This window comes from Abramis brama (genome assembly GCF_963993115.1).
Source record: "Abramis brama genome assembly, chromosome: 10".
NCBI lineage: Eukaryota > Metazoa > Chordata > Actinopteri > Cypriniformes > Leuciscidae > Abramis > Abramis brama.
In genome coordinates, this window is record NC_139972.1 from 16,508,015 (window position 1) to 16,534,676 (window position 26,662).

Sequence of the window (26,662 nt, forward strand, 5' to 3'; positions counted from 1 at the left end):
TATTAATATGCGACCGAGGGCCTTTTGGATATTGACCCCCAGGCAATGATTACTGAGCTGTGAATCATGATAGTTTACATATTGTTTTAATGGATCGTATTAAATTCATCATCTAATAAAATGCAAACACTCATCGTGGAGGAGATAATATATTTCCAGCAATGCTGAACCATGCCCATAAATAATAAATCAGGCAAAATGTGATGTTCAAACAGAATGAGAGAGAGGAACATGACATGACTAAAGCCTTGAGCTACCCCAAATTTCCCTCTATAGTTTGGCACCATGGAAGACATCTCCATTAGTGTAATGGAAATTATGGTGGTGCCTGGTGAAATATTACTCTGTTTATTAGACACAGGGCATGCAGATTCCAGAGCAGGCCGATGGGTTTCTTTTGAACGCTGGTCAGTACCCAAAGGCTCATAATATTTAGTGTAAGCTTCCCTTTATTATTTTAAACACATTATTTTAAACACAGGTTTTGTCCTGTGTTCCTAATGAAACTGGAAGTTTTGGAGGGACATATCGACTGATAGTCCCTTTTATTTGTAAATAGCCGAAGGCTTTTGATTCGTCACAGCAATGAACTACAATTTGCTACTTCACTGTTGCAAGTGGGATTGGATGCAGGACATACTGTATGTATTCTGGAGAGAATTTGATTTGACAAAAATCTGCATAGTGCATGATGAGTCATCAATATTTCTCATCCATTTTCGTGGAAGAAAGGACCATTTTAAATATGTTGTCAACTTGTAGGAATAAACTAGCATATGGATGACCTTAAAGATTACAGACATGTATTAAATGGCACAAAACTCTCATTTTGATTTCATGGGGTCTGTGATACTTTGACAGACACAGTAACATACTAACCAAAAACCAAATGATGACCCATTATTGTCCAATGTACGACAAGAACAAAATGTCGTCTCTAACAAGGAAGATGGCAATAACATTTTCTAAAGGAAACAAGGGCAACAGACCTAGATCGAAATCACAAGGGATTACATTGCTCATTTCTCCAGCTTGAGCATAAAGGCAGTATTTGTTGGGTCTACCACACGTATTACTCACAGCAGCAGGCAGTCATGAGTGGCAAGAGACAGTCACATCCTCCTCCACTCTTCACAGATCTCATTTACTGCTGATATTAGAAATGAATATGAAATCAAGCCACGATTAGTCCTACTCCACCCCCAAAATCAGACATCCATTAAAAGTGAGGAGGAGGGGAAGAGAGCACACTGAGAGAGATCTATCTATCTATCTATCTATCTATCTATCTGTCTGTCTGTCTGTCTGTCTGTCCATCTATCTACTGTATCTATCTATCTATTGATTGATTTACAGATATAGATTTATAGATAGATAGATAGATAGATAGATAGATAGATAGATAGATAGATAGATAGATAGATAGATAGATAGATAGATAGATAGATGTCTCACCGTTGACTGTGAGGTGAACCCAGCTGCCGTTGTGGAAGGTGTCATATTGTTGTTCCAGCATGAGGACCCTGCACTCATACCAGCCCTGGTCTTCTGAGCGCACCTGGTCGATCTGCAGAGACGCTTTGCCATGCAGGCTGGTTCTACCTGAAAGCACACAGGAACAGAGGAGAGCAGAGTGAGACTGGTGCAATACTTACTTTAGCATACTTTAGCGTGTTCTTCAATCCGCAGCGGCGTGGCACAAACGTCAGAAACAGAGGACAAGGTGTGTGCATTTATTGATACATTGTTATGATATCTGCATCTGTGCAGTTCTTTGTCATGAATGCAGTTTTGACAACATTTTTATTTTAATTGTTTTATTAATTATTAAAAAAAATATTGGTTTTAGTTCTAGTTTCATTTAACTAAAATAACCCTGACATGTTGTGAATAAGTCCTAAAGACTTTCAATTAAAAAATACAAAGCAGCATCAACAAAAAGCCTCATTTATTAAAGCATGAGGAGAATTGCAAGGTAAACTGTTCATAAACCATTCTTGCATAAACTACTGTATTCAATTCAAAGTTAAATGGTTTTATGAACATTTTACACCGACATTCATTCTTGTGTTGCATGAAAAAGCCTTTTGTAATGTGTCGCACTTTGAAATAACGTGAAGTATGTTGCATCTGAAAAAACCTGACATAATAGACAGCGTGCCGCTGTTAATGACAATTTAGCAAATGCACTGACGTTAACAAACAAGCTAAATGAATTTCAAGGTCTGCCTTTTTTAAAACGATTCTTACTCTGCTGTCAATGCATTCTGCGCACACTGCTGAAACAGGAAATTTATGTTTTAATTAGCTGTCTGTGTAATATTGTTTGATGGAGATTATTATTTATTATCTCCATGAAATAAAGCCCAGTACTGCCATTGTGATTACAGTTAATCACTCCAGCATGTAAAAAGAAAAAACGTTGAGCTGAATATAAAAAATAGTAATTCTATGAAAGTTATAAAGCTAGCTTAAGCAATTTTATGCAATATTTTCAAGGTTTCACCAATGGCTGTTTTGCTATTCACAAAATTATTATAAGCAGCAAGCCAACATGTGGAGCAATGTATAACATTACTAGCAAAGCGATATTCGCTTTATTTCAGCCCCTCCTACACTATCAAATGAAAAGTGTACTGTACTTTAAATAGAAAAGAACAAAGTATCACAGCTCACATATGAGTGTTACATTTTCTGTACTAAGAGGCTTAGCAACACTGACAATACAAATAGCCACGGAAAGTGAGAGAAATATAGGCAGTCAAGCATCTCTCTGACTGAACTAAGCCATTCCAGAGCTAGCCAATAGGAAGATACAATCTTTCATTTGCCTATTTGAGGACTTTAGCTGGGATTTAATGTTTTTGAAAGTTCAGGGCACTGTTCACTGGGCCGATATTGCCTGAGTGTCTCAGACTCACATATTTACATTCCGGCTGGCCTTCATACTTCATACTGCTGTGTACTGAGCAGTAGATATCATAGCCCTGGGATCACAGCTGCACCTGAGAGAGGAGACAGCAGGTTTCCAGAGCAGAAAATCAATACGGCACGGGGCAGAGGAGGCTGCGGTCTTGCCGTAAAAAAATAAGGCCTTCAAAATCACAGCTATTTTCGTGTAGAGTGATAAAGCACTGATGGGATCGGAAGTTAGGGAGCATCTTCACACTGAATGTAACAGCAAATAAAAGGCCTTACTTTGCTAGAAGGGCTCCAGTGCATTATCTTTCCCACTATAGGCGTAAATGCAGTGTTCTATGCAAGTCAACTTAAACTTCATGTGCTCTCTACTGATCAGATAACTCTTCGATAGTTATACTAGACTCATCTGACGGTTGTTCAGGCCACATACGTCAACTTTAATCCTCACAAATGGATCTGTGTTCGCATATGGGAATTTGGGAACCCTAATAGAGAATAGAGCACATAACTGCTGCTGCCGCTACATTTAAAGCAATTTTAGCTATTTCAACCATCCGTTTTTATCTATATTTTAGTTTTTTAGCATAGCACATGTAGCCAAATATTAATGCACCCCTTCATTAACACTAAACCAGAAATGTGTTTCTTTTCATACATTTTTTTTTATACTGAATAAATATCATTTAGCATTATCTTAACAATAATAAAAGTATTAGCATTACTAAAACATAAACAATAATATAACATGGTTTCCACAAACATATTAAGCACCCCAACTGTTTTCAATATTGAAAATAATAAGAAATGTTTCTTGAGCAGCAAATTGGCATATTATAATAATTTCTAAAGGATCATGTGACACTGAAGACTGGATTAATAATGACAAAGCCATTAGATGACAAGCCTGCAACCTTTAGCCAAAAAAGCGTAACGGCTAATGCTAACACTGGTGCGCAGGAAAGGAGAGCAGAGGCTGTTTTTTATGAATGGATGTCAATGGAGAGGAGGCTTCACTACACTGAATAAACTAGTAATGTCGTAAAATAAACTAGTAAAAGTAATGTCGCGACAGGCAGGACTCATTTACAGCATTACCGTAGTATTTAATAGTAATAATGAGTGATATTGTATATTGTCTAAAGTAAAAAAAATACAGATGTTTTTTTATTTATTTGGCTTTCAGGTTTTACCAGTTATGATAAGACTTGAATTGTAATGACTATTATAACTGCATGTGATATGACGCTGATATTATGCACTTTAATGAATAAAGACAAAATAATTAATTTAATTATAAATATTATGCACTGACGTCACTGCCGTTACACGATAGGCTGAGGAGCCTCATGTGATCCAAGTTAGCCGTTACGCTTGCTCCAATGGTAAGAAATACAGACCCTCTCATCTGCCTAATATAAGACAATCTCTTTTAAAGATGCTGGAAAAAAATCTTAGTTGCAGTGTTGATTTTAGGCTTGAATGCAGCAAAAACACACAAAAACATCTAAAATGGGAACGACCAGTGCAATCGACTGTACAAATAGATTCAACAAGAAATCAGAGCAATCGTTTTACAGACTGCTGAAAGCTACAGGAAAGAGAAGCAAATGGATCACTGCAATTCACAGAAACTACAGGAATCCAGGCAGAGAAACGTGGATTTGGAGTTACTGTTTTGTGTCAGAGATATGTTGAATTTTGGGGTAAAATCATACCCTAGGTCATATATATATTGACAACTTATCAATTAAATATTTACCATCCGATATTCCATGTAACTGTAAAGTTTTTTTTTGTCAGCATTTATTAAAAAACATCCATTATGATGATCCTTGTGTTCTACTTAGTGTTAGACAAACCAATTTTTTCCTTACAAAGCAAGTTTAGATAGATAGATTTCCAAGCAGCTTCACAGAAAGTCATAATGTTATTTCTATAATGCCTAACAAGTTTAGGTCTGGGCAATATGACAATATATAAAACAATGTTCATACACGTTTTAGATCTACCTATATTGTATTTATAGTGTTGTCTAGCAGATAAAGCGTTCACAGGCTTTGCTTTATGTTTTTCTCCGGTGTCCAAATCAGATACATAAAACCCGATTGCTGGCCACATGTCAATGTCCATGAACCACTGGGTCTTTGGTGAGTTGTAAGGAACACTGTCGAGTCCAACTGCCTTAAATTTAAGAAGATAATTGTTTGTTTTACTCCCATATATGCAAATTCCCCTACTAAAGCCAGTCATGTTGCAGGATGTTTTTTTAAGCTGAGGGGGCGTTCTGGCGGAAAAGTGATGTCAATGCATACCCTCTATAAGAGATACATATACGAGCTCACCTCAGGAGATCCCATTTTATAAATTGCACTCTATGCTCAGAGCGCACAGGGGTGTTCATTAAGCAAACTTGTTAGGCGCTTAATTACCAAAATCTTCCTGCAGGCCTCTTGTCAGCAATGAGTGCACTGCGTTTTAGGGGCCCGTAAACAGGCCCGTCCTGAATGGATTCCATCTGCCTCTAGCTAAGAATCACTTTAGGAGAGCCTGTGTAAATCACATCTAAACTGCTGCAATGATTGCCGCATAGATTGTCCATCTGCAAGACAATGAGGACTCTAATACGGTAAATTGGTTGAGGAATCAGACCCGGAGCTCTGGCAGTAGCCAGCAGGGAGAGAGTTTGGGAATTTCTGCAGCAGAAAATTGCATTGTGAGTTACAGTAATAGCCTTTTGGAGTTCAGTGGTAATTGTGTGCGGGTCCAGCCAAACTGTGAGACTAAAGCCTTGTGGCGTAGAGGAACAATACAAAATGAGCTGCCATGGCGACTCTATAGTACCCACAGGAGACAATGATATACAGTAGAACTGAACATTAGATCTCATATCTAATTTAAAATGGAATGAGGCCACAACCAAATAGTGGAAGGATAGTTAATTCACTTCCCCCTTCCTCTCCCTTACAAAAATCAATTATTTATTTTATGGGTGGGAAGGATTTATGAGAAATTGTAATATAAAGATTTGAATTACAAGTAAGTTCTTTCTGGGTATCCTTTTGAGCTTTGACTTCTCATTCAAAGAGAGGGATATAGAGAGGGTTTAAAACAGGGTTGCCCAATCCTGGAGATTTACCTTCCTGCAAAGTTCAGCTCCAACCTTGATCAAACACACTTCAACCAGCTAATAGGCCGAACGTCACATGAACAAACAGGAAAACAGGACTTGTTTCATCCGCTTGTCAGAAAAAGTGTTAATGGCTGTACGAACTGGTGATATTTGTATCCATTTGTAGTGGTGTCTGAAACTAGTGCACTCATTCAATCCCACAATGCACCGCAATTACGAGTGTACAACCTATGAACCTACAATCCCATTGGTTCAAATTGGATAGGATAATCATTAACTGACAGTTTGGGGAGACCCGATTTCGCGGGAGGACCTGATTTGTCATGACAATGGCAGTTTAGAACTCAATGAGCAATCCAGTCATTATACAGATCAGTGAATAATTAAACACATTAAATCTATATATTTTAAAGATGCAGTAAGTACTTATTGACAGCCAACGGTTGAAATGGGCACTGCAGTCTAAATTTAAAATACTGGAGAGGGTTGTTTCCCCCGCCCCCTCCTCCACAGACCCGACACTCATGTGGGTTGCCAGATTGAGGACACGTAACATGTAAATGTCCCGAGTGCAAATAACAATGGAAGGTGATAAGCCTTCAAGTTGATCAGTTCATTTAACCACATTTTAATATGCCTCTGGTTCAAAGGTGAGTGAGTGTCATTTAGCCTACCCAGTTGGTATTTTTTAGTCTGATAAATTAATGGCTTCTGAAATGTTGTTGTGTTTTTTGTGGGTTTTTTTGCAATGCAGCAAACTTTGTTGATATTGTGATGCTTGATCCGATTTGCATTAAAGGGCTGTTAATCTTCGTGGATGACCGTGAATTGGCGGTAGCCTATTGTATTAGTTATTATCTCGTAGTAGCCTATAGGCTACATTTTAATGCATCTTCTCTGTATAATAAGCCTAGCTCAGTCTGTTGTTAATGAAATCGAAAGAAATGAATGTTGTATGAAATCGTATAACAGGACTATTGCCACTTATGACCAGATTTGATTGAAACTGCCGGGCAGTGTTGTTGATCTGTATTGTTGAAAACTTAAAACAATTAAACAGAATTGTGAAATATTCGGCCTCAAGTTATACGAGTAGAGCTAAACTATGTTTTGGGAAAATATTGGATTTCTGACCACTTTTACATCTATAGGCCTTAGGTCTGATTTAATTTAAGGCCCACCCACAATTGGTCTGGCCCATCCAAAACTGGAATCCTGGCGCCGTGCCTGATCTATACTTTACTGGAGTAATTCTTTTTCAGACGACTTTTTACATCAACTCCTTACATTTGCACGCAATTATATGTACTTTCTACTCCTTACATTTTAAAAATAGCCTCGTGACTCCTATTTCATTTCGGCTTGTTTTCATTCCGGCTTGTCATCGTTCAAAAAAAAAAAAAAAACCTATCCAGATAAATCGTGCCATTCGGATAGAGTGAATTTGATTGTGGTTGGATGAGAAGTATAAACATACCATTCTGACACCCTACTGGTTTGTATGCGATCCATCGCACCTGCACATGACACAAATCACAACACTCTCCAGCAAGGATACATACAGTATAGACATCTATGATGTGCATGATTTTGTTGAATTTTTGACTTTTTTTTTCGAGAATTTGCTCATTTACAATAGGCTACGTCTCTATTAGCCTAAGAACTTTGCTGTTTGTTAATACAGACATTTATGAATTATCTTTAAGATGTTTATGATAGGTAATGTTTGTAAACGCCGCCTAAGCTTTTGTCCTTAATTTTTTTCCTTACATTACTTTTATACTTTAAGTAGTTTTGAAACCAGTACTTTTACACTTTTACTTGAGTAAAAAGCTTGAGTTGATACTTCAACTTCTACAGAAGTCTTTTTAAACCCTAGTATCTATACTTCTACCTGAGTAATGAATGTGAATACTTTTGACACCTCTGCTCTGGTCATAGAGCTTTGTTTGTCTCATGCAGCTCTGTGCCCAGTGTCATGGAGAATGTGTGCTTTGAGAAGTGCTGACAATAGGTGATTTTTCACCCAGAAGGCCAGCATCAGATCTGCTGTAATTAAGGTTCTGTAATGCACCTTGAAAGTGAATGAGTGCCATGCTAGCAGGCAGCCATTACTAAAGCTTTTCGCAATCCATGTCAAGTGCTGCTCACACTTTCTTTTTCTCTGGGTCGGACAAAAGGCTCTTTTTCACGCTAAGTAGTAAACATAGAAAAACTGTGCTTTCACTCAGCCTCACACAAAATCAGCACATTAGATCAGATTCAACTATTCTGGCTTCACTTGAGGTGTGACTGGAACTTTTAATGGTTTGTTTTCAGTTAACACCTTCTTTTAAAGCCATCACGAGCAGGTATATTTAATCAAACCAAACGTAAATCTCGGGACTGAGTCCCAATTCACATACTATCCCTTCTGCAAAGGCCACCTTGAATTTTCATCCTGGTTCAGGCTGGTTTATACTGGTTCATGGTGGTTTTGATGCTGGTGCACCTTAAATGTACTTTTAAATTGAAATTACTGGCTGCAAAGGAGGTCCAAAAGTCTGAAACCACATGGAAAATCTATTTCAACCTGAAAATAAACTGAAATTGATCTTAATTCTTCAATCTTGTCATTCAAATCGTGATGCTGATAATATAATTTGTACTGGATTTTTTATTTTATTTGTATTACTGCACAACAGAAATATTTTCACAAGTTGTCTCAGACCAGTGTTACTTTAACTTTATTTATATAATGTCACAGGTGGCTGTACAAAGCACACAAAGACGAAAAACTCAGGAAATAGGATAATACAACCACGTAATATATTGTGTACATAGTAATTAACCAGGATTAAACACTGGACTTTACAAAAATGCTGGTGCTTACCGGCGTATTCAGGGTCCACATGAGGAGGATAGAAACGGAAGTTGATGAAGAAGGGAATAGGCACACCGAATTTGAACCACTCCACCACATAGGGAGTCTGCTGGCCGTTTAGGGGGTGGCTCACGTCACATCCCAAAACAACGCTCTCTCCTGCACGGGCCGTCACAAACTGGGGCTCCTCTCTCACTCCGTAGGCACCTGGACACAAAAAACACACACATTCATTCAGCACAGTAAATATATTTGTCCCTAAAAACTATATCCAAAGTGAGGTGTCAAACAGCTCATTGTCCTATAAAGCAAAAAAAAAAAAATGTGAAGACTTGGAGAGTTTCCCAAATGCTGGTGAAAGTTCTCAGGTAATTATTAGTTAAAAGGAACGGCCAAGCACATAATGAGATGACGAGGCTTATCCACGTACCTCATTGATCTCAGCTAATTCACACTTGGATGGGTTTTACAATAGAGGGGCCAGAGTTTTAGCAATCAATGCACAAGCACGTCACATGCCCATGGGTGACCTATCGGAACGGTAAAGGTCATTGTACCTGCCTCAGCAGAAAATATATCGGGGGAATGGATTTTCTTCAGCTAGCTCCACCACAGCCATTGAGCACTCTCTCCTCTATCAGAGTTAGCATGGCTTCAGCGCCTCAATGAAGGAGAAAATCACCTCCGGGATCAAAGGACCTGCTGACGGTGCATTCTCCACCATGGAGACACTGTATGGAAAACTAAGTGATTCAGTAACAGTAAAATTTAAGAAAAAGTAGGTTACAAAAACACAGCTCTCTGACTTTCAGAACATGCTTTAACTACATACTGAATAACCAGTCTGCAACCAATTTTGCTCTCACACTTCTCGCTTTCATTTAAAGTTTAACCTGACTTAATTAATGTCTTGCAGTTCAGTGAGTAAGTGAAGAACTGATCGCACTTACACTACCATTTTTGGAGTCAATAAGATTTTATTTAAAAGATTTTATTTTATTCCTTGCTTTTATTCAGCAAGGATGCATTACATTGATCTCAAGTGACCGTAAAGACGTGTACAACATTACAAAAGATTTCTATTTCAAATAAATGCTTTTCAATTTTATATAAAAGAACTAAATGTATTACGGTTTCCACAAAAATATTAAGTAGCACAACTGTTTTCAACACTGATTTTAAGTAGAAATGTTTCTTAAGCAGCAAATCAGCATATTAGAATGATTTCTGAAGGATCGTGTGACACTGACGACTCGAGAAATTATGCAGAAAATTCATGAATAAATTACATTTTAAAATATATTTAAAATATGAAGTTTTTTTATATTTCACAAAACAGCTGTTTTTACTGTATTTTGATCAAACAGCCTTGATGAGCATAAGAGACATCTTTCAAACACACCCCAAACTTTTGAACAGTAGCGTAGATCTGAAGACATAGAAATAACTCTTCATTTCACCCTTAAAAATTTGTGGTTAACAAAACCAACTGTTATACCCTACAATAAACCACACCTCCAGCATGATGCATTGTTGACTGTATCGAACTGAGCAAAACATTAAAACAATTCAAACCAATAGCTCAATGACATTGATTTGTGAGTTGTTCATTCATGAATCAGACTATACACTTGTGCGTACATTAGTTATTGCATACCATACGAACAGCAAGGGCAAATAAAGATATGCTGCACAATTACTTTGTATTATTTAAAATTGTCCAGTTTTCTGTAAAAGCATAGATTCGGTATTCAATCAAAAATAGCAGCGCATTTGCAAAAAAATACAGATGTTCCAAAACTGTATATGCAACTAAATGTTGTTAAATCAGTAATTTCCCGTATTTAAAAAAATAATAATAATTCTCGATTTTCAACCAAACTCATATGCAGCAGTGATTTTATTTACCAGTTAAATCAGCTTTATCCAGTGGAAGAGTTAATCCACTTTGTATGGTTTAGCTCACACAGCTTTCGGACTGAAACAGTGCAGATTTAATCAAATTACTCCTAAAGTAGAGCTGGACCCTCCAGTCACGGACCTGGGCCCTGGAATCCGCTCTATTGTGAGTGCCGAAGACTGCAAATCACCACAAAGAGAGCAGCTTAGCTTTAATGAGAGACCAACAGGGTGCATACATACCCATAAACTCGCTACAATCTGCACATGACCAGCCCAGAGCAGGTTCACAAAGAGCATTTCAGCAAGCCATAAATTTGGGTCAGGGACTCCCATGTTTAGCCTTGTTAGAATGGCCTAATTGTCATCTTGTAACACTTCTGCCTAGTCAGACTGTATACTGTAATATGTTGCAAGATCAAGAGTTGTATATTGCACATTCGAATCTCACATAATTAACACTGGATCCTTTGAATCAGAATTAGACAACTGTTCTACTTTTATTTTTAGTGTTCTAAATATTTATCACTGCGGGGCACCAGTCTAACATTTGTATTCTACAGATAATTTGATAGCACCAGTAGGGGAGATTAAAAATGTAAGGACAGAAACCAGTAACAATGGTAATATATTGTATTTAACAAATAATTCACATCCGCGTCGCGAGTAAACGCACCTGCATTAAGCTCTCAGCTTGACCTTGATTGATTAGTCCATTCTAATAATTGGTCTAATAATAGTCTAAATAATAGTTTATGCTGTTTCGTTGTGTATTTGGACTGGAGCGTTTGTCGTTTCATGTTTCGAATAGTAGCTAGGCTACGCAACTGAAATGGCTGCGTTAATCAAAGAGAGTTTTGGTGCATTCACGCCATGTCCGGAATACCGTAATTACGAGATTCTGACTTGTAAAAAGCGTTTATGTTCTGAGGAAAAATGTTAATTCTGAGGTAATTTTCCGAGAACAACTACATTTTCCGAGAGCTCCGACTTGTACCACGTGATCGCTGTACCACCACTGCGGATTCATTTTGGTGTTGATACCTGTACTAGTGTTGCCATAGAAATGAGTATTTTCAAGTCCAAGGACATAGAATGTCACAGGTTGTCATCTCAGTGTGAGATGTGGGTGTGTGTGTGGGTGTGAACATGGAATGAATGGAAAATTTAGCAGGATTTTGAAAATAATAATTAGTTGTATTACAATGAATCAAACCGTACTCAAAATGCAGGTTTCAAGATTATGTTTGCATCATTTACTAAAAAATCCCTAACCCCAATAAATCGAACGAGAATGTGATCTCATAGCAATTTTTACACCCTACTTCTATGAATTACACATTATAGGCTATGGCTTGTTAAGAAATCTCCAGTTATGTAGCTCAAAGAAGGGCTTAAAACAGCCTGCAAATGACTGCATGGCAAACAGGAAACATTAGGATTAAAGGTGCTTGACCCTAGTATCAGCTCAACTCATGTGACCACTCTCCCCTTAATCCACTTGTGTCTGCTTTCACTCCCAAAGGCACAACAAAGACACATGACCCTTTCAGCGCATATAAACACACCCATCACTCACACCACACATTTACACTGCATTATATGGGTCCTTGGTGATCCGAATGGGGCGGATATATGTATTGTATATCAGTGGTTGAGCTCTAAACTCAACTGTTATGTTTCAGAGAACCTTTACAGAAGAAAATGAAATAAATTACTACAAAACAATATAATATATATATATATAAATTAATTAATTTTTAAACATGGAACTAAACAAAATGCTTTAGCAGTCTATGCTTATAATAGTCTTACCAGGAAATCAAGGACGAAACTCCAGCAGCATCCCTCTAAGGATCCCTATTCAAATGAGGCAATTACTAGTCCCTGGTAAATTATTCATTGTTGGAAAACGCAACATTTGTACAGAATACAGTCTAATTACATCAAATATTTACAGGGATAAAAAATTATCCTGATTTCAAAGATTCAAAATGAGAAATTTGTGCATTTAGTGCATGTCTGTTTCTATAGGCAACATATCCTGTCTTATATCTTGAGCATCGCTGATTTGTTTTTGAATAAATATTCATAAAAGAAGATATTTTGAGAACATTGATTACAAACATTCTTCAAAATATCCTATATGTTTCTCGGAAAGAAAAAAAAGACAAACAGATATGGACCAACTGATTAAGGGTGATTAAGTGATGACAGAAATAAAACAAATTCCTGTGAACTATCCCTTTAAAGGGTTAGTCACCCCAAAATAAAATTTACGTCATTAATTACACACCCTCATGTCGTTCCAAACCCCTAAGACATTTGTTTATCTTCAAAACACAAATGAAGATCATTTTAATAAAATTTGAGAGCTTTCTGTCTCTCGATTGACAGCCTATGCAACTACCACTTTCAAAGCCTAGAAAGGTAGTAAAGACATAATTTAAGTAATCCATGTGACTCCATTGGTTTAACTTAAATTTTATGAAGCGACGCGAGTGCTTTGTTTGTGCAAAAGACATAATTTACCACTTTATTTACAAAATATCAATCTCCGAAACGCATTCACGCAACAACATCTGCTCTCGCGTCAACACAACACGCATGCATCGTGGTGCTCTTATGAATGCGTGTTGTCAGTCTTACGGGAAAGTCTTAAATGGGTGGTATAATGCCCCTTTTCACAAGGTGTAAAATAAGTCTCTGATGTCCCAAGAGTGTGTATGTAAAGTTTTAGCTCAAAATACCCCACAGATAATTTTTTATAGCATGTTAAAATTAAAAGTCCCTTTCTGAGGGTGAGCAAAAATGCATCGTTTCGTGTGTGTCCCCCTTTAAATGCAAATGAGCTGCTGCTCCCGGCACAGAGGGCGGAGCTTCAACAGCTTGTGTGTGTTAGCAGCTCCGATTACCTCACGCAGACAAGCACTAAAATGTCAGAAACTGTTCTGCCTTTTATGTTCAAACCGAAGTCGGACAATGATGGAGAGACTCAAGAAGACGTGGCAACATGAATAATGCAACAGGACGTTTTTGAATGGTTAGGCTAGTTGATGAATTTATGTAGCTGATGTGGAGTCAACTATCTTCAAGTCTTTGATTAGCATATTCTGTCATGATAATCTATAAATCGCTTGTGTGGGAACTGTTGTAAGATGCCTACAGAGTGACATGCTATTGCATTTGTGTTACGTACTGTAATGTAATAAATGTGAAAAGACGGAGGTGACAGCTTGAACAGGCTCACAAATGTGTTCTACTCTTTCTCTTCTCAACACTGCCTAACCCCCTTTGTTGCTTGCGTGTTCCCGGGGGCGGGGTTTATGTATATTTTAGGGTTTGTGATGTCACTAACCCGGGAGGAATGTCGTGTAGTCCCAACCAGCCGTTTGTTGTAGTCCTTAAAAGTTTCTGTAAAAGAAAATATCTCCCTTTGCTTTGAACTTTGAGCATCGTAACTTTGCAGATGTTGTTTATGCTCAAACAGCAACATTACACACTAACTAAAGTTAGAAAAGTGAAATCATAATCAACCACCCCTTTAAGCCCGGTGTACACTATACGATTTATAATAGTCCTTTACGATTGTTGCTTGTCAGACTGTATGAACATGATCCCCGCTGTAAGCCATGTCACACTGTGTGATCTCAGCTGTCATTAATGTCAAGTACAGCAGTCAAGACGCATTAAAAACGGATGCACGCATCATTCATCCATGATACGTTCAGTGATGCGAGCTGCATTTACAGTACATTCGGGATAGAAATGGTGGCTAGCAAACAAAACAATCTCTAACGTTAATTTTCATCATGGCTTCTTTTGAAAAGAAAACTGGGGGAAGAATACAAAGACGTGTGTGGAGCAAGTGGTAGTTTGTTGTTGTCTCACTAATCGCATCTTCAAGTTGGCGTCAACTCCTATTGGTTTTTGATTTGATGATTGTCATAGGAGAAGCCACACTACAAGTCAAAATTTCGTTGAAGGTAAAATTTGATCACAATGGTCATTAATTGGCTGTCGGGAACATGTCAAACAATTTTTTGGGATTTTTGACTAGGATCTGAGGAATCTTTTAGGATTCTCAAAATTTGTCTCAGACGGCCAAATTGTGGCCAAAATCAGGAACGACATGAGGGTGAGTAATTAATGACAGAAATTGTTGGGTAAACTAACCCTTTAAGAAATGCCATTCATTATGAATTTGTCGCAGCTAATTAAAGCTTCTGATCTCATTCACTCAATGCTGGTTCCACACAAAACACTGATATCAAACATTACAGAATCAGACTGTAAACCGACTATAAACCTCTAAAATCCATGAATGAGTCGACTCAAAGGGGAGCTCTCAGCAGTGTGAATCCCTCTCTTTCTAAGACACAAACAACAAGCTGAATGGTAACTAAAGCTCAGACAATCCTGAACTTAAAACCCTTTTCACCAGCAGATGGAATTATCCATTATCAGGATGAATAAACTAATGCCAAAATGCTGGAAGCAGATGAGTACATTTGTTTATATTCATCATAATTAGATGCAGTTATACAGATTACATCGTGCTCACTAATGGCATAAACTAATACTATATAATAGCAATTACTCGGCACATCAGCAGCAAAACCGTCCATCCCTGGGATCAAGCGTAATCTGTGCGCCAAGAGGCAGCGTTAGTCTCCCTGCCAACAGGGACATTGGAACACATCATGAATAGGCAATCGAATGTAGAACAGAGCAGAGGTGGGATCTCAAGGACACTAACCCACTCGGCTGCACAGGCCACTGACAAATCTGTAATTGAATGCCAGCCTATACATGATGAAGGTCACTTCTCAGAGAGCAATGTGTCAAAGCTGGCCAGAGAAAGCAACACATGTCGTGAGGATGAGTGACCTGGGTGAAAAACGTCAGTGCAAGTGAGTGTGGTGGACATATATTTTCTAACTGACCTCACCGATGCTCTTGGGTTTGAAAAAGAGCAAATTCTTGGATCCATGTTCTTCCAGCATCTACTGGAAAGCCTTTTCACATGTGTGGAAGCTGTTATAGCAGCAAAATGAAGACTAACTCTCTATTAATGCAGTGCGGCTCATATTTGTGAATCAGGTGAACTCTAAACATTAGGGGAATATTAAATAGTCAAGAGCATTTTGAGGTAACATTATGGTTGAACTGAAGCAAATAGACCCAGTATTGCATGATAAAAGTAATAGTGCCCTCTCCATGACTCTAGCACAAAGGAAAAAGTTAGCAGATGAAATAAGAGACCTCTGGGACACCAGATGGCCGCTTTGCTCAATGGAAACACAAGCCGCCATCACTGTAACAGGGTCGTAGGTGTCTATCTGACGGAGCGCATCGCAAACTCATCGGCGCGGCCCATCTGGAGGATGGTGTCTCTGAACTTACCAATCTGTTCCTAGCCTTAACATGGAGTTGATGGTAATGTATTGTGAAGATCTCCAACTAGAAATACTTTGATCACCATGAATAACAATGCTTGAGTAGGTACAATTTGATAAAGGGATTCGCTCAACAGTAAGATTTTTTCCTACTGGCCCAGTCACTTGCCCTGATAACATTTTTTAAAATGAATATATATTAAATTAAATTAGCACACGCAAGATATGTAACGCAATAACTGCCCAAGTAACAGTTCCTTTAAAGGAGCTGTATGTAGTTTTCAGCGGCCTCTAGCGGTGATGTTTCAGATTGCAACCAATAAGTTTACAAGCGCGTGCTCTTACGCGTGCTCGAATTTATGAGCGAGCACTGTGGGTACCGGCCAGACTGAGACGCAACACACAAAGCATCCCACAACATGCTGGAAACTCAGGTAAACTCCCACTGCAACGTTACAATAATAGGCTACTTTTATCAGCTTGACGTTGAACTAATGCTCCATGCTCGTACCATGATAAGTATGGAACCCTATCAACCGTGCCGAATTTTGCCACTGCAAGCACTACTTCACATTTTCTTCAGGAAATGTACATTCTAGGTTTGTAGATAAGGTTTATCCATGATTCAAATGCCCTGCCGATGTTGATCCGTGTTTTTTTACCCGAAGTTCATCCGATTCACGTCTGGCCTTACGAGCTTCAGCAGAAAAAACTTTTTGTTTTGTTTTTTATCAATATGTGGAGTTTGTGTTGGAGTCTGTGTTTTGCTGGGCGCAGGTCGTTTCTTAGTGTTATCAGACATGTCATAAGTTGCATAAGTCATAAGTCCATGTCATAAGTTGCAGTGTCGTCGCTGTTGAGTGCAAAGTCAGTAGGCTAGACGAGTCGAGAGGCTCGGGAGCGTGCATGCAGGTGACGTCACTGATGGTAAATCCGACCCGGGACCTTCACATAAAAATAAGAATACTTGCTTTCAGAGGTAATAGCAAAACCCGCAAAGTGGATAATTTTAATGTGAGATTACAACCCCTTCACACACAGGCAATAAAAAAAGGATTCGTTTTGGTAAAAAATCTACATACAGCACCTTTAACTGGGCCTAAATTCCCTAAAACTGTACCCGAAGCCACCAGGCCATCTTCATTTAGACATACAATCTCAGTAAATCAATAAAGCTAATAAAGAGCTCAAATACAGGAGGAACACAGGCAGAGGCAGGTACACAGAGTTTAAGGATGTACAGTTTACCGCACCAGACGTGAAGATGCCTGGAATGTTGAAATGGCATTTGATTACAGTTACGCTTAAAACTGATGACAGCAGAGGAAGAAATGCACATTCTCAGCAAGAAATCTTGAGGAAAACAAAAGCAAAGCATCAGCATCTTTTTCCACATTACACTGAGGTACGATAAGATCAGAAAGCATGACGACACACCCATCACACGGTACAATGCGAGAGGTATCTTAATAAGACGTCATCTAAAATATGATGAATTATGAAGCCGGCCGATTCGGCGCACAATACAGCACCTCCACTGTGGAGTTCTCCGCTATAAAGTAGCTACGCCTGAGGGAAAGGGAGAGCCGAAGATAGTAAAGTGTCCCTGAGGGAGGAACAGAGATTTTTGTGCTTGCTATCTCCTAAACACAAAGCCATCAGAGTAATATTTCAAAGGAACAATTCGAAGAGATATGTGGTGGAAAATTAGCCCAATGCATATCGCTACAGAGTGCAACAAATAGCTAGCTAATGCATCAGTATATGAGAGCTCATTTTAATGAGGAGATTCTCCATAGCGGTGCGCAGTCGAGTACAAAGGGCTCTTCTAATGTAGTGCATTGTGAAGTCCAGGATGTCTGAGCGGACTGTTGAATATTTCATGGCGGTGAGGGAAAGGGCACGAGCCGTACCGACGGAGCCCCAACTGATGGAGGACTGGAAGGAGACAGACTGTACAGACTGTAAGGTGAAACTGGGAGAGGATGTAGGCAGCGCCGTGGCAGTGTGCCCAACTTTAGCAGGAGCTACTGTCTCAGCTCGGCCTAAAACACCACTACATCTCACAAGGGCTGACAGCAGCACTGTGCCTTTACTGATTGACCAGTACAGGCTGAGAGTGGACGCCTATAGATATCTCACTGCTTTTTCAACATTGTAAAAAACGTCTGCAACTAAAAAAAAGTGTTTAGTCATCGGTTGCATATATATATATATATATTTATATATATATATATATATATATATATATATATATATATATAGTGAGGAAAATAAGTATTTGAACACCCTGCTATTTTGCAAGTTCTCCCACTTGGAAATCATGGAGGGGTCTGAAATTGTAATCGTAGGTGCATGTCCACTGTGAGAGACATAATCTAAAAAAAAAAATCCATAAATCACAATGTATGATTTTTTAACTATTTATTTGTATGATACAGCTGCAAATAAGTATTTGAACACCTGAGAAAATCAATGTTAATATTTGGTACAGTAGCCTTTGTTTGCAATTACAGAGGTCAAACGTTTCCTGTAGTTTTTCACCAGGTTTGCACACACTGCAGGATGGATTTTGGCCCACTCCTCCACACAGATCTTCTCTAGATCAGTCAGGTTTCTGGGCTGTCGCTGAGAAACACGGAGTTTGAGCACCCTCCAAAGATTCTCTATTGGGTTTAGGTCTGGAGACTGGCTAGGCCACGCCAGAACCTTGATATGCTTCTTACGGAGCCACTCCTTGGTTATCCTGGCTGTGTGCTTCGTGTCATTGTCATGTTGGAAGACCCAGCCTCGACCCATCTTCAATGCTCTAACTGAGGGAAGGAGGTTGTTCCCCAAAATCTCGCAATACATGGCCCCGGTCATCCTCTCCTTAATACAGTGCAGTCGACCTGTCCCATGTGCAGAAAAACACCCCCAAAGCATGATGCTACCACCCCCATGCTTCACAGTAGGGATGGTGTTCTTGGGATGGTACTCATCATTCTTCTTCCTCCAAAAACGTTTAGTGGAATTATGACCAAAAAGTTCTATTTTGGTCTCATCTGACCACATGACTTTCTCCCATGAGTCCTCTGGATCATCCAAATGGTCATTGGCAAACTTAAGACGGGCCTTGACGTGCTGGTTTAAGCAGGGGAACCTTCCGTGCCATGCATGATTTCAAACCATGACGTCTTAGTGTATTACCAACAGTAACCTTGGAAACGGTGGTCCCAGCTCTTTTCAGGTCATTGACCAGCTCCTCCCGTGTAGTTCTGGGCTGATTTCTCACCTTTCTTAGGATCATTGAGACCCCACGAGGTGAGATCTTGCATGGAGCCCCAGTCCGAGGGAGATTGACAGTCATGTTTAGCTTCTTCCATTTTCTAATGATTGCTCCAACAGTGGACCTTTTTTCACCAAGCTGCTTGGCAATTTCCCTGTAGCCCTTTCCAGCCTTGTGGAGATGTACAATTTTGTCTCTAGTGTCTTTGGACAGCTCTTTGGTCTTGGCCAAAGTTGGATTCTTACTGATTGTATGGAGTGGACAGGTGTCTTTATGCAGCTAACGACCTCAAACAGGTGCATCTAATTTAGGATAATAAATGGAGCGGAGGTGGACATTTTAAAGGCAGACTAACAGGTCTTTGAGGGTCAGAATTCTAGCTGATAGACAGGTGTTCAAATACTTATTTGCAGCTGTATCATACAAATAAATAGTTCAAAAATATATATTGTGATTTCTGGATTTTTTTTTTTTAGATTATGTCTCTCACAGTGGACATGCACCTACGATGACAATTTCAGACCCCTCCATGATTTCCAAGTGGGAGAACTTGCAAAATAGCAGGGTGTTCAAATACTTATTTTCCTCACTGTATATATACTGTATATATGAACGACCTTAAAAGAGGAAATTATGTCATAGAGGACCCCCGCTGCAGACCCTCATGACTGTCAAGGTCAATACGATACGATAATATAATATAATAATAGTACAAGATAATTTGACTTTTTTTGTGATACAGCAAGGTTAGTTCAGGTTGTAAAATGTCATGTATTGTGACTCCCTAAAAACGTAATGATATTTATGAGTTAGTAACTCATGACATTTGAAAAAAAAGAAGTATATTATATATATTATACTAAATAAAAATAAAGATGTCACCATCCATCCTTTTGAGCCATTCCAGGCCATGTTATCCTCCCTAGAATCACTGACACAGTAGGCGTGTGAAGACGCAACCCAGGATCTCAGTAAGTCGTCAGTTTTCATTCTCCCTGAACTGGGACAAGTGGTTGCACTCAACGGTCAGAAGGCTGCAGGTCAGACAAATACTGCTTGGCAAGGTAAGGGGGAAGGGAGCTTTGCCAGAGGTGTCCATTACTGACAATCTGCAAACTGTGCCAAGAGCTGCTCTTCACAGCTTTATTAAGACGGAGACTGTCGCTGGCCCTGCTTATTGTAATTCTCTGTGGCTTCAGTGCAGAGGATGATGCTTGGTGGGGAAAACATACTCTTTGCTCACCACCATTACTCCCCTTTTCTGATAAACTGTTCAAACTGAGTTGAGAATCCAACTGAATGGTATGAGTTGGCTTTTTTTTTACCATTATATGACCATAAATGGACACTTATCTGATAGTATATCTGATATTTCTAGTTTAAAGTGTCCCTATTATGCTTTTTCGAATATTACCTTTAATGCAGTGTGTAATATAGCTGTTTGTGAATGTAAAAGCTCTGCTAAAGCTTAAAGATCAGAGTGCTCAACAAATAAAATTATTGTCTCCTAAAAGAAGGAATCGATTCTGAACTGCTGAAATGAGTCGTCAGATATTACAGTCACTCTTTCTGTTACATATCTACGTAACAATCTAACAAATTTGCCTAATGCCTAGTCTGGCTATCACCAGACCAAGCTCAATCTTTTAAGATTGAACGTTGGTCTGGGGAGTCTGCTATGTATTTTCTACTGCACAAGAGGCGTGATCAACGGGCATAGTTCAAATGACTCTGTACGCAATTGGATGGTCCTTCAACCAATCAGACCAACGATCCGGGTGACGTACTTTGCAGAGCGATGCGAAAACTCCAGGCAGGAAATGTGTAACCAAACGTGTTGATCAGCGGTTTGCAGAAGCAGCAATGGAATCGAGCGATTTTTGCAGGTTGTGCAAAAAAAAAAACATGAAAGTTAGTGGTATTTACACCCACTAGAGCGATTTGTTTGCTAAAAAGAAGCCATTAGGCATCGTCGAGAGGATAAAAGGAATTGGACAGAGCTGTAACGGCTCTGGAATTGGATTGGATTAAACCCGCCAATAGCGCGCCAGGTGGATAAGCCAGTTTGTGATTGGTTCCCGCAAATTTGTAAAGGAAGCAGGATAGATATATGTACAGGTTTCCAGCCTGAGCTGCAGGGCGAAACAGTCTACCAGGTTTACCCAGTCTACCTAATGCCAGTATATGGTCTTCACTGACTGCCCGCGAACAATGTCTACTTTAACCCACCCTCAAACACTTGTAGCTGAGGCCTGGAAGAGTTTGGTTCGTGTTGTCAACATGTTGAGAAGATGCTGTTTTCAGCACTAAGAATCCACTTTGCATGGCACTTTTCAGGCACTTCAAAAGGATAAGGATTCACCCTGGAATTGATACAGAAAAACCAACGCCATTATTCGTATCACACATTGTGTATCAAGTGCTGTGGAAGCTTCCGGAGCTGAAATTCACATATGGTAATAGGTGTTTTGCTTCCGACATACGATGTAGGCGGTAGACCAATCACAACAGACTGGGCCATTTGACCAATCAGAGCAGAGTAGGCTTGCGGGAAGGAGGGGTTTAGAGAGGCTGAATCTTTGAACTACCGATTTTCAGACTTTTTGAGTAATGAGGTAATGGGCAATGTATATTATGAGGAAATTAAAGTGGGTTTTTTTTATGTTATTTTATTTTTTACCTTGGATGCATATAAACCTATTGTAGGAGACCTCCAAAACAAAACTAGGAACCTTCAAAATAGCATAATAGGGGCACTTTAAATGTATAATTACCTTTTTTATGGTTTAACACTCTTCTAAAGGTTCTAAAGATGTTTAAATTACTCACAGAAATATTTTAGGATCCCTAGGCTGAATTGTAAGTTCAGATACTTTTAGTATAGTATCTAGTATCTAGTTTAGTACTACAGTACTATATTTCTTTTATTGTTCAGATAACCAAAATTGATGATACTATAACTTTTGCCATTACATTTCCTCACAGGAACCTCAAGAACTTCATTGGTCTGATTAGATCATTTCTTCCTTGACTGCCTAAGCTTTTGTTGAAGCACATAATCTCTTCCAACATCTCATGAGTCTCGAATGGGTTTCTCACTCTCTCAAATAAACCTTTGTCTTTGACTTTTTGTGACTCAGTCTCAAATATGAAACTGATTTTTTTTTTTTTTTTTTTTTTTTGTCTTGAAGCTAACAAAGCAATTCGACAGACTTGTATAGATCAGGCCTATGTTTGGGCTGCAGTATAATTTTGTCAATCAGAGAAACTCAAAGCAATGAATTGTGCTTTCTCAAGCCCTAATTCATGCCACTTGTAAGCTAACATTGTCTCATTGCAGTGTGCTTGACGCTCTCTAAATGACAGCTTCAAAATGGCTGAATGTTGGATTTGGGAGACAGGAAACAGACTGTGTCTACTATTTCATAGAGTACATAAAATTGCAGACAGAAAGCTCTCAAACATGCATCAAGGCCTGGGGGTTTTCCCAGTTATTTTTCATGTTGCAACCCACAACAACTAATAACTGATTTTAGTGGTGGCACTGAACTGTATAAATATTTGCCCAAAAGGTTTTTATAACTTTACTTAATACTTTATTATAATAATGTATTATATATTTTATACGTTTGATTCTAAGACATAGTTAAATAATTATATTTTAGACTTTTCTTTTTTAAATGCTGTTGTGTGATAGGCTAAAGAAATGTATTTTAATTCTGCTTTTGCAAATGTCAATTACAAATTTAACTTCATAATTTAAATTACTGTATGTTTAATTAGTCAATCAATGTAGCTCACCAGTTTCCCCTTTAATTAAAGGAGGAAATAGCCCCTCCCATTGGCCAAAGATGGAAATGCAAGGTTAAGCCAGTCCATTCGTCAACAAATAAGGGCTTCAAATATAAGAATATATACGAGAAATGTTATAATGTCATTCAAAAAGGCGGTACAAGCTAACGAAAAGATCATGGACATCGTTTCTTCCAAAATATACACGCATATGATATGTGTTTTGAGTCTATGCGATTGAGCTTTTATTATCATAATACACAAAACTGAGCATATATACATCCCTGTGTAAACAGGCACGGCAGACTGTAGTATCCCAGACAATCGCAGCATGTCTCCATTCAGTGCTGCACGCCCCTTTTCAACACTAACTGCAATTCTGAACCGCATTTCATCTGTGATATTGTGTATTAACGTCTCGAATCTCACAATAAATCATGGATGATCAATGCACAAACGCTCTTTATAGCACACACATACACAAAAGCATTTGTAATCATAGGACCATCAATCGATTGAAACAGCGACCTTACACGCCTTCAATTGTCTCGCTCATTGCCCTAATATGAAATGATGCAAATAGGCTACTATAAGAAATCATGAGCGGATGAATAGCAAGTTTTATCCCAATTGAATGGATATATTTGATGATTTAAAAAAAAAAATTTATTAATTGTCATACATGTAGCTCAGCTGGTAGAGCATGGCACTAGTAACGGGTTCGTTCCCAAAAAACGGACATAGTCTATTCCGATAAAATATATAGCTTGATATATGAAAGCATAAATAAAGGTGCAATTAACGCATCTGTTAAAACCAAACGCCTATGTGCATTTCCTTAAATGATGCAGAATAAAAAATACTGCACTTCAACTCACCTTGAGCTGCCGTTCCTCGGGTGCTGAAAACACTTGCTATCAAAGTGGCCACATACCAAATCATAGTACTATTGCCGACCAGGAATAATAGCTCAAAGTGCCCCTTTCAATAAATCTTTCATATTCAGTTTCCTCCGTTTCCAGTCTGATACCCTGCTTAACATATCCTGTGCTCTCCTCTCTCAGCTTTTTCCTTCATTTTTTCCCCTGCCCGTCCTTCCTATGGCATCCTCCCCCGAAGAGACAGAGCACCTGCACCAGCGCCTTTATGGAAGACGGAGATGTTCCGAAGTGCAAAGTGAAACCAAGTGTGGGAATGTAGCCATTGGGTCCGCCCCCGCTGCACTCTCATTGGCCAGTGCCGGGCGCTCTGGGGCGTGTATTGGTTAATCATCCGCCCCCTGGTAGTAAAATGGCATGGCAGATGCTCTTATTCAAGGTGAGTTGGAGTGTGCTGGTGTAGTACAACTGCTGCAGTATCATGCGCATTAACAGAAACCAAAGTCCGCACCTCTTTGGATCTTCTCTATTGTGTGTCTTTTTGAATGGCACATACAGTATGTTGTTCTGGGTCTATGCGGATATGGACGAGACTGTATAGTGCGTGTGGGGGGTTATTGAGCTTTGACCCGTGTAGTTTTAAATTCAGCCTCTAATGCCCCTGCAAACTTCACTTGTGCATGCACATTTCCTCTCAAGCGTGACATTTTGATTCTGATGGAAAGGGTGCATCAACATTACACACACTAAAGCAAAGGGTGTGGCAACCAATATCATCAGCCTTTAGATGTGTTACAATAACCATCATTTGGGATTTTTACATCATTCATTTTTCTGTTCACAGATTCTCTCTATACTTTCACGAATAGGGAACTAAAAGTGCCCGAAAGTCTCTAAAAATATATGTATTTTTCATTTTGTTGTTGTTTGTTGGCCACATCAGAAGGTCAGACCTTTTTTATTATTTTAATCTGACCTTTTTTATTTACTATTCGTTTGATATGATGCTTGTGCAACACTATGTTTTCGCAATTTTCGCATATTGTGCAATAAATGTTAAGATAAACACAAACATGTGTTGATATTATGTATCTGTTTTCCCACCATGCACCCATAGAAAGAGTTTAAATGTTATTTCTTGGTTGTCAAAAAAGCAGCTAAAAAATATATTTTATTTATTCATTATTTAAAAAAAAAATACTAGAAATGTCAAAAAACTACATTGTATTGTTTTATAACCTGCAAGGTTAATTTTATGTATAATAATATTTTATCAATCATATCTAATAGGTCTCACAAAAGAAAAGAAAACATAGAGAGACAGATTTGTGCTTTTAATGCTTTAAGACACATGGAAAGAAACATTAAAGGGATAGTTCATCCAAAAATCATTCTCAAGTTGATGGACCCCATTGACTTCCATAGTATTTTTTTTTCCTCAATACTATGGAAGTCAGTGGGGTCCATCAACTTCAGGGTGAGTAAATTATCACAGAATTTTCATTTTTGGGTGAACTATCCCTTTAATAGTCTCTGTAGTGATGTTCCTGTGTCAGGCTGAGAAAATGATTTGGTCTTTAGACAACATTATCAAACAATGCTAGAATTCTAATTCATGCCAGTCATCAAATTATGACATTATTAATCACCAGGACCCAGATTTTAGTTTTGATCTCAAGTCTTGTCCTTGCCAATGTCAAGTTTTCTATTGTCAGGGGAAGGGAGAGAGTTAACAACTCACTTACCATTTTTAAACTGAACCAAAACTTTATGTATAGACAGAATGTAAACTTTTATTTTCAGAGACAGTTGTCCTTTGTAGTCTGCTCAGCCCACAAGGAAACAAAATTGGCCCATGAGAAAGCAATTATCTAGTATAATGAATGCTTTGAACCAGAAAATACAGACTATAAACTGCCCTCTCTGCGCTTGTGTTTGACAATCATTCTGCTTGGAGGCACCACACATATCTACATGTGAGCCTTAACTACACATCAGATTAATCACTCCTAATTGCTGAGGTTTATTCCACAATGTGAAGATTATATATATTTGCCACAAACAAGTAACAATTTTTAGGAAATCCATCATAACATTTATCTAACTATTCAAATTCATCTAACATCATATATATATATATATATTGCTTGTGTCTCATCCCTGACTCTCATAACCTAAAAATAAGGATAATTTTTAATCCTAAAATAGAAAATGTCTCTGTTTTCAAAGTCAGTTGCCATTTAGATGACTGTTGTTAATGTCCAAATAAGTGTAGAATCTGAAAAAATATTGGTATTCAGTCAGAAATGGTGTTATGAATAGTACTGATGGCGGTAGAACTAGTACATAATTTGAACCATGCAAATACAAAGTTCTGTCATACAACTCTAGATGGCACAGGCTAAGAGGTCCAACTCAATCTGCTTGTAATCACATCATTATCTAGAGCACAGCTGATTGGTTCCTGCTGTATCAGTAGCCAATGAGCTCGCTGCTCTGCCTTCAAAAACT

At 38.6% G+C, this 26,662-nt stretch overlaps 1 protein-coding gene across 6 annotated transcripts in view; it reads right to left on the reverse strand.

The window, feature by feature from the left end:
* The window catches only part of igsf9ba (immunoglobulin superfamily, member 9Ba), a 63,567-nt gene extending 39,123 nt beyond the window's left edge, over window positions 1-24,444 (reverse strand). For all 6 annotated transcript variants that reach the window (XR_014607978.1, XM_084126630.1, XM_084126628.1 and 3 more), the window contains exons 1-3: window positions 24,152-24,444; window positions 8,925-9,122; window positions 1,456-1,602 (exon numbers count right to left, since the gene is read on the reverse strand). Coding sequence is in view for 5 of the 6 variants with exons in the window: in XM_084126630.1 (XP_083982756.1) it covers window positions 1,456-1,602; window positions 8,925-9,122; window positions 24,152-24,215 (409 nt within the window). In the remaining variant the exon portion in view is untranslated. The remainder of the gene's footprint in view (window positions 1-1,455; window positions 1,603-8,924; window positions 9,123-24,151) is intronic.
* Window positions 24,445-26,662: the final 2,218 nt, after the last annotated feature.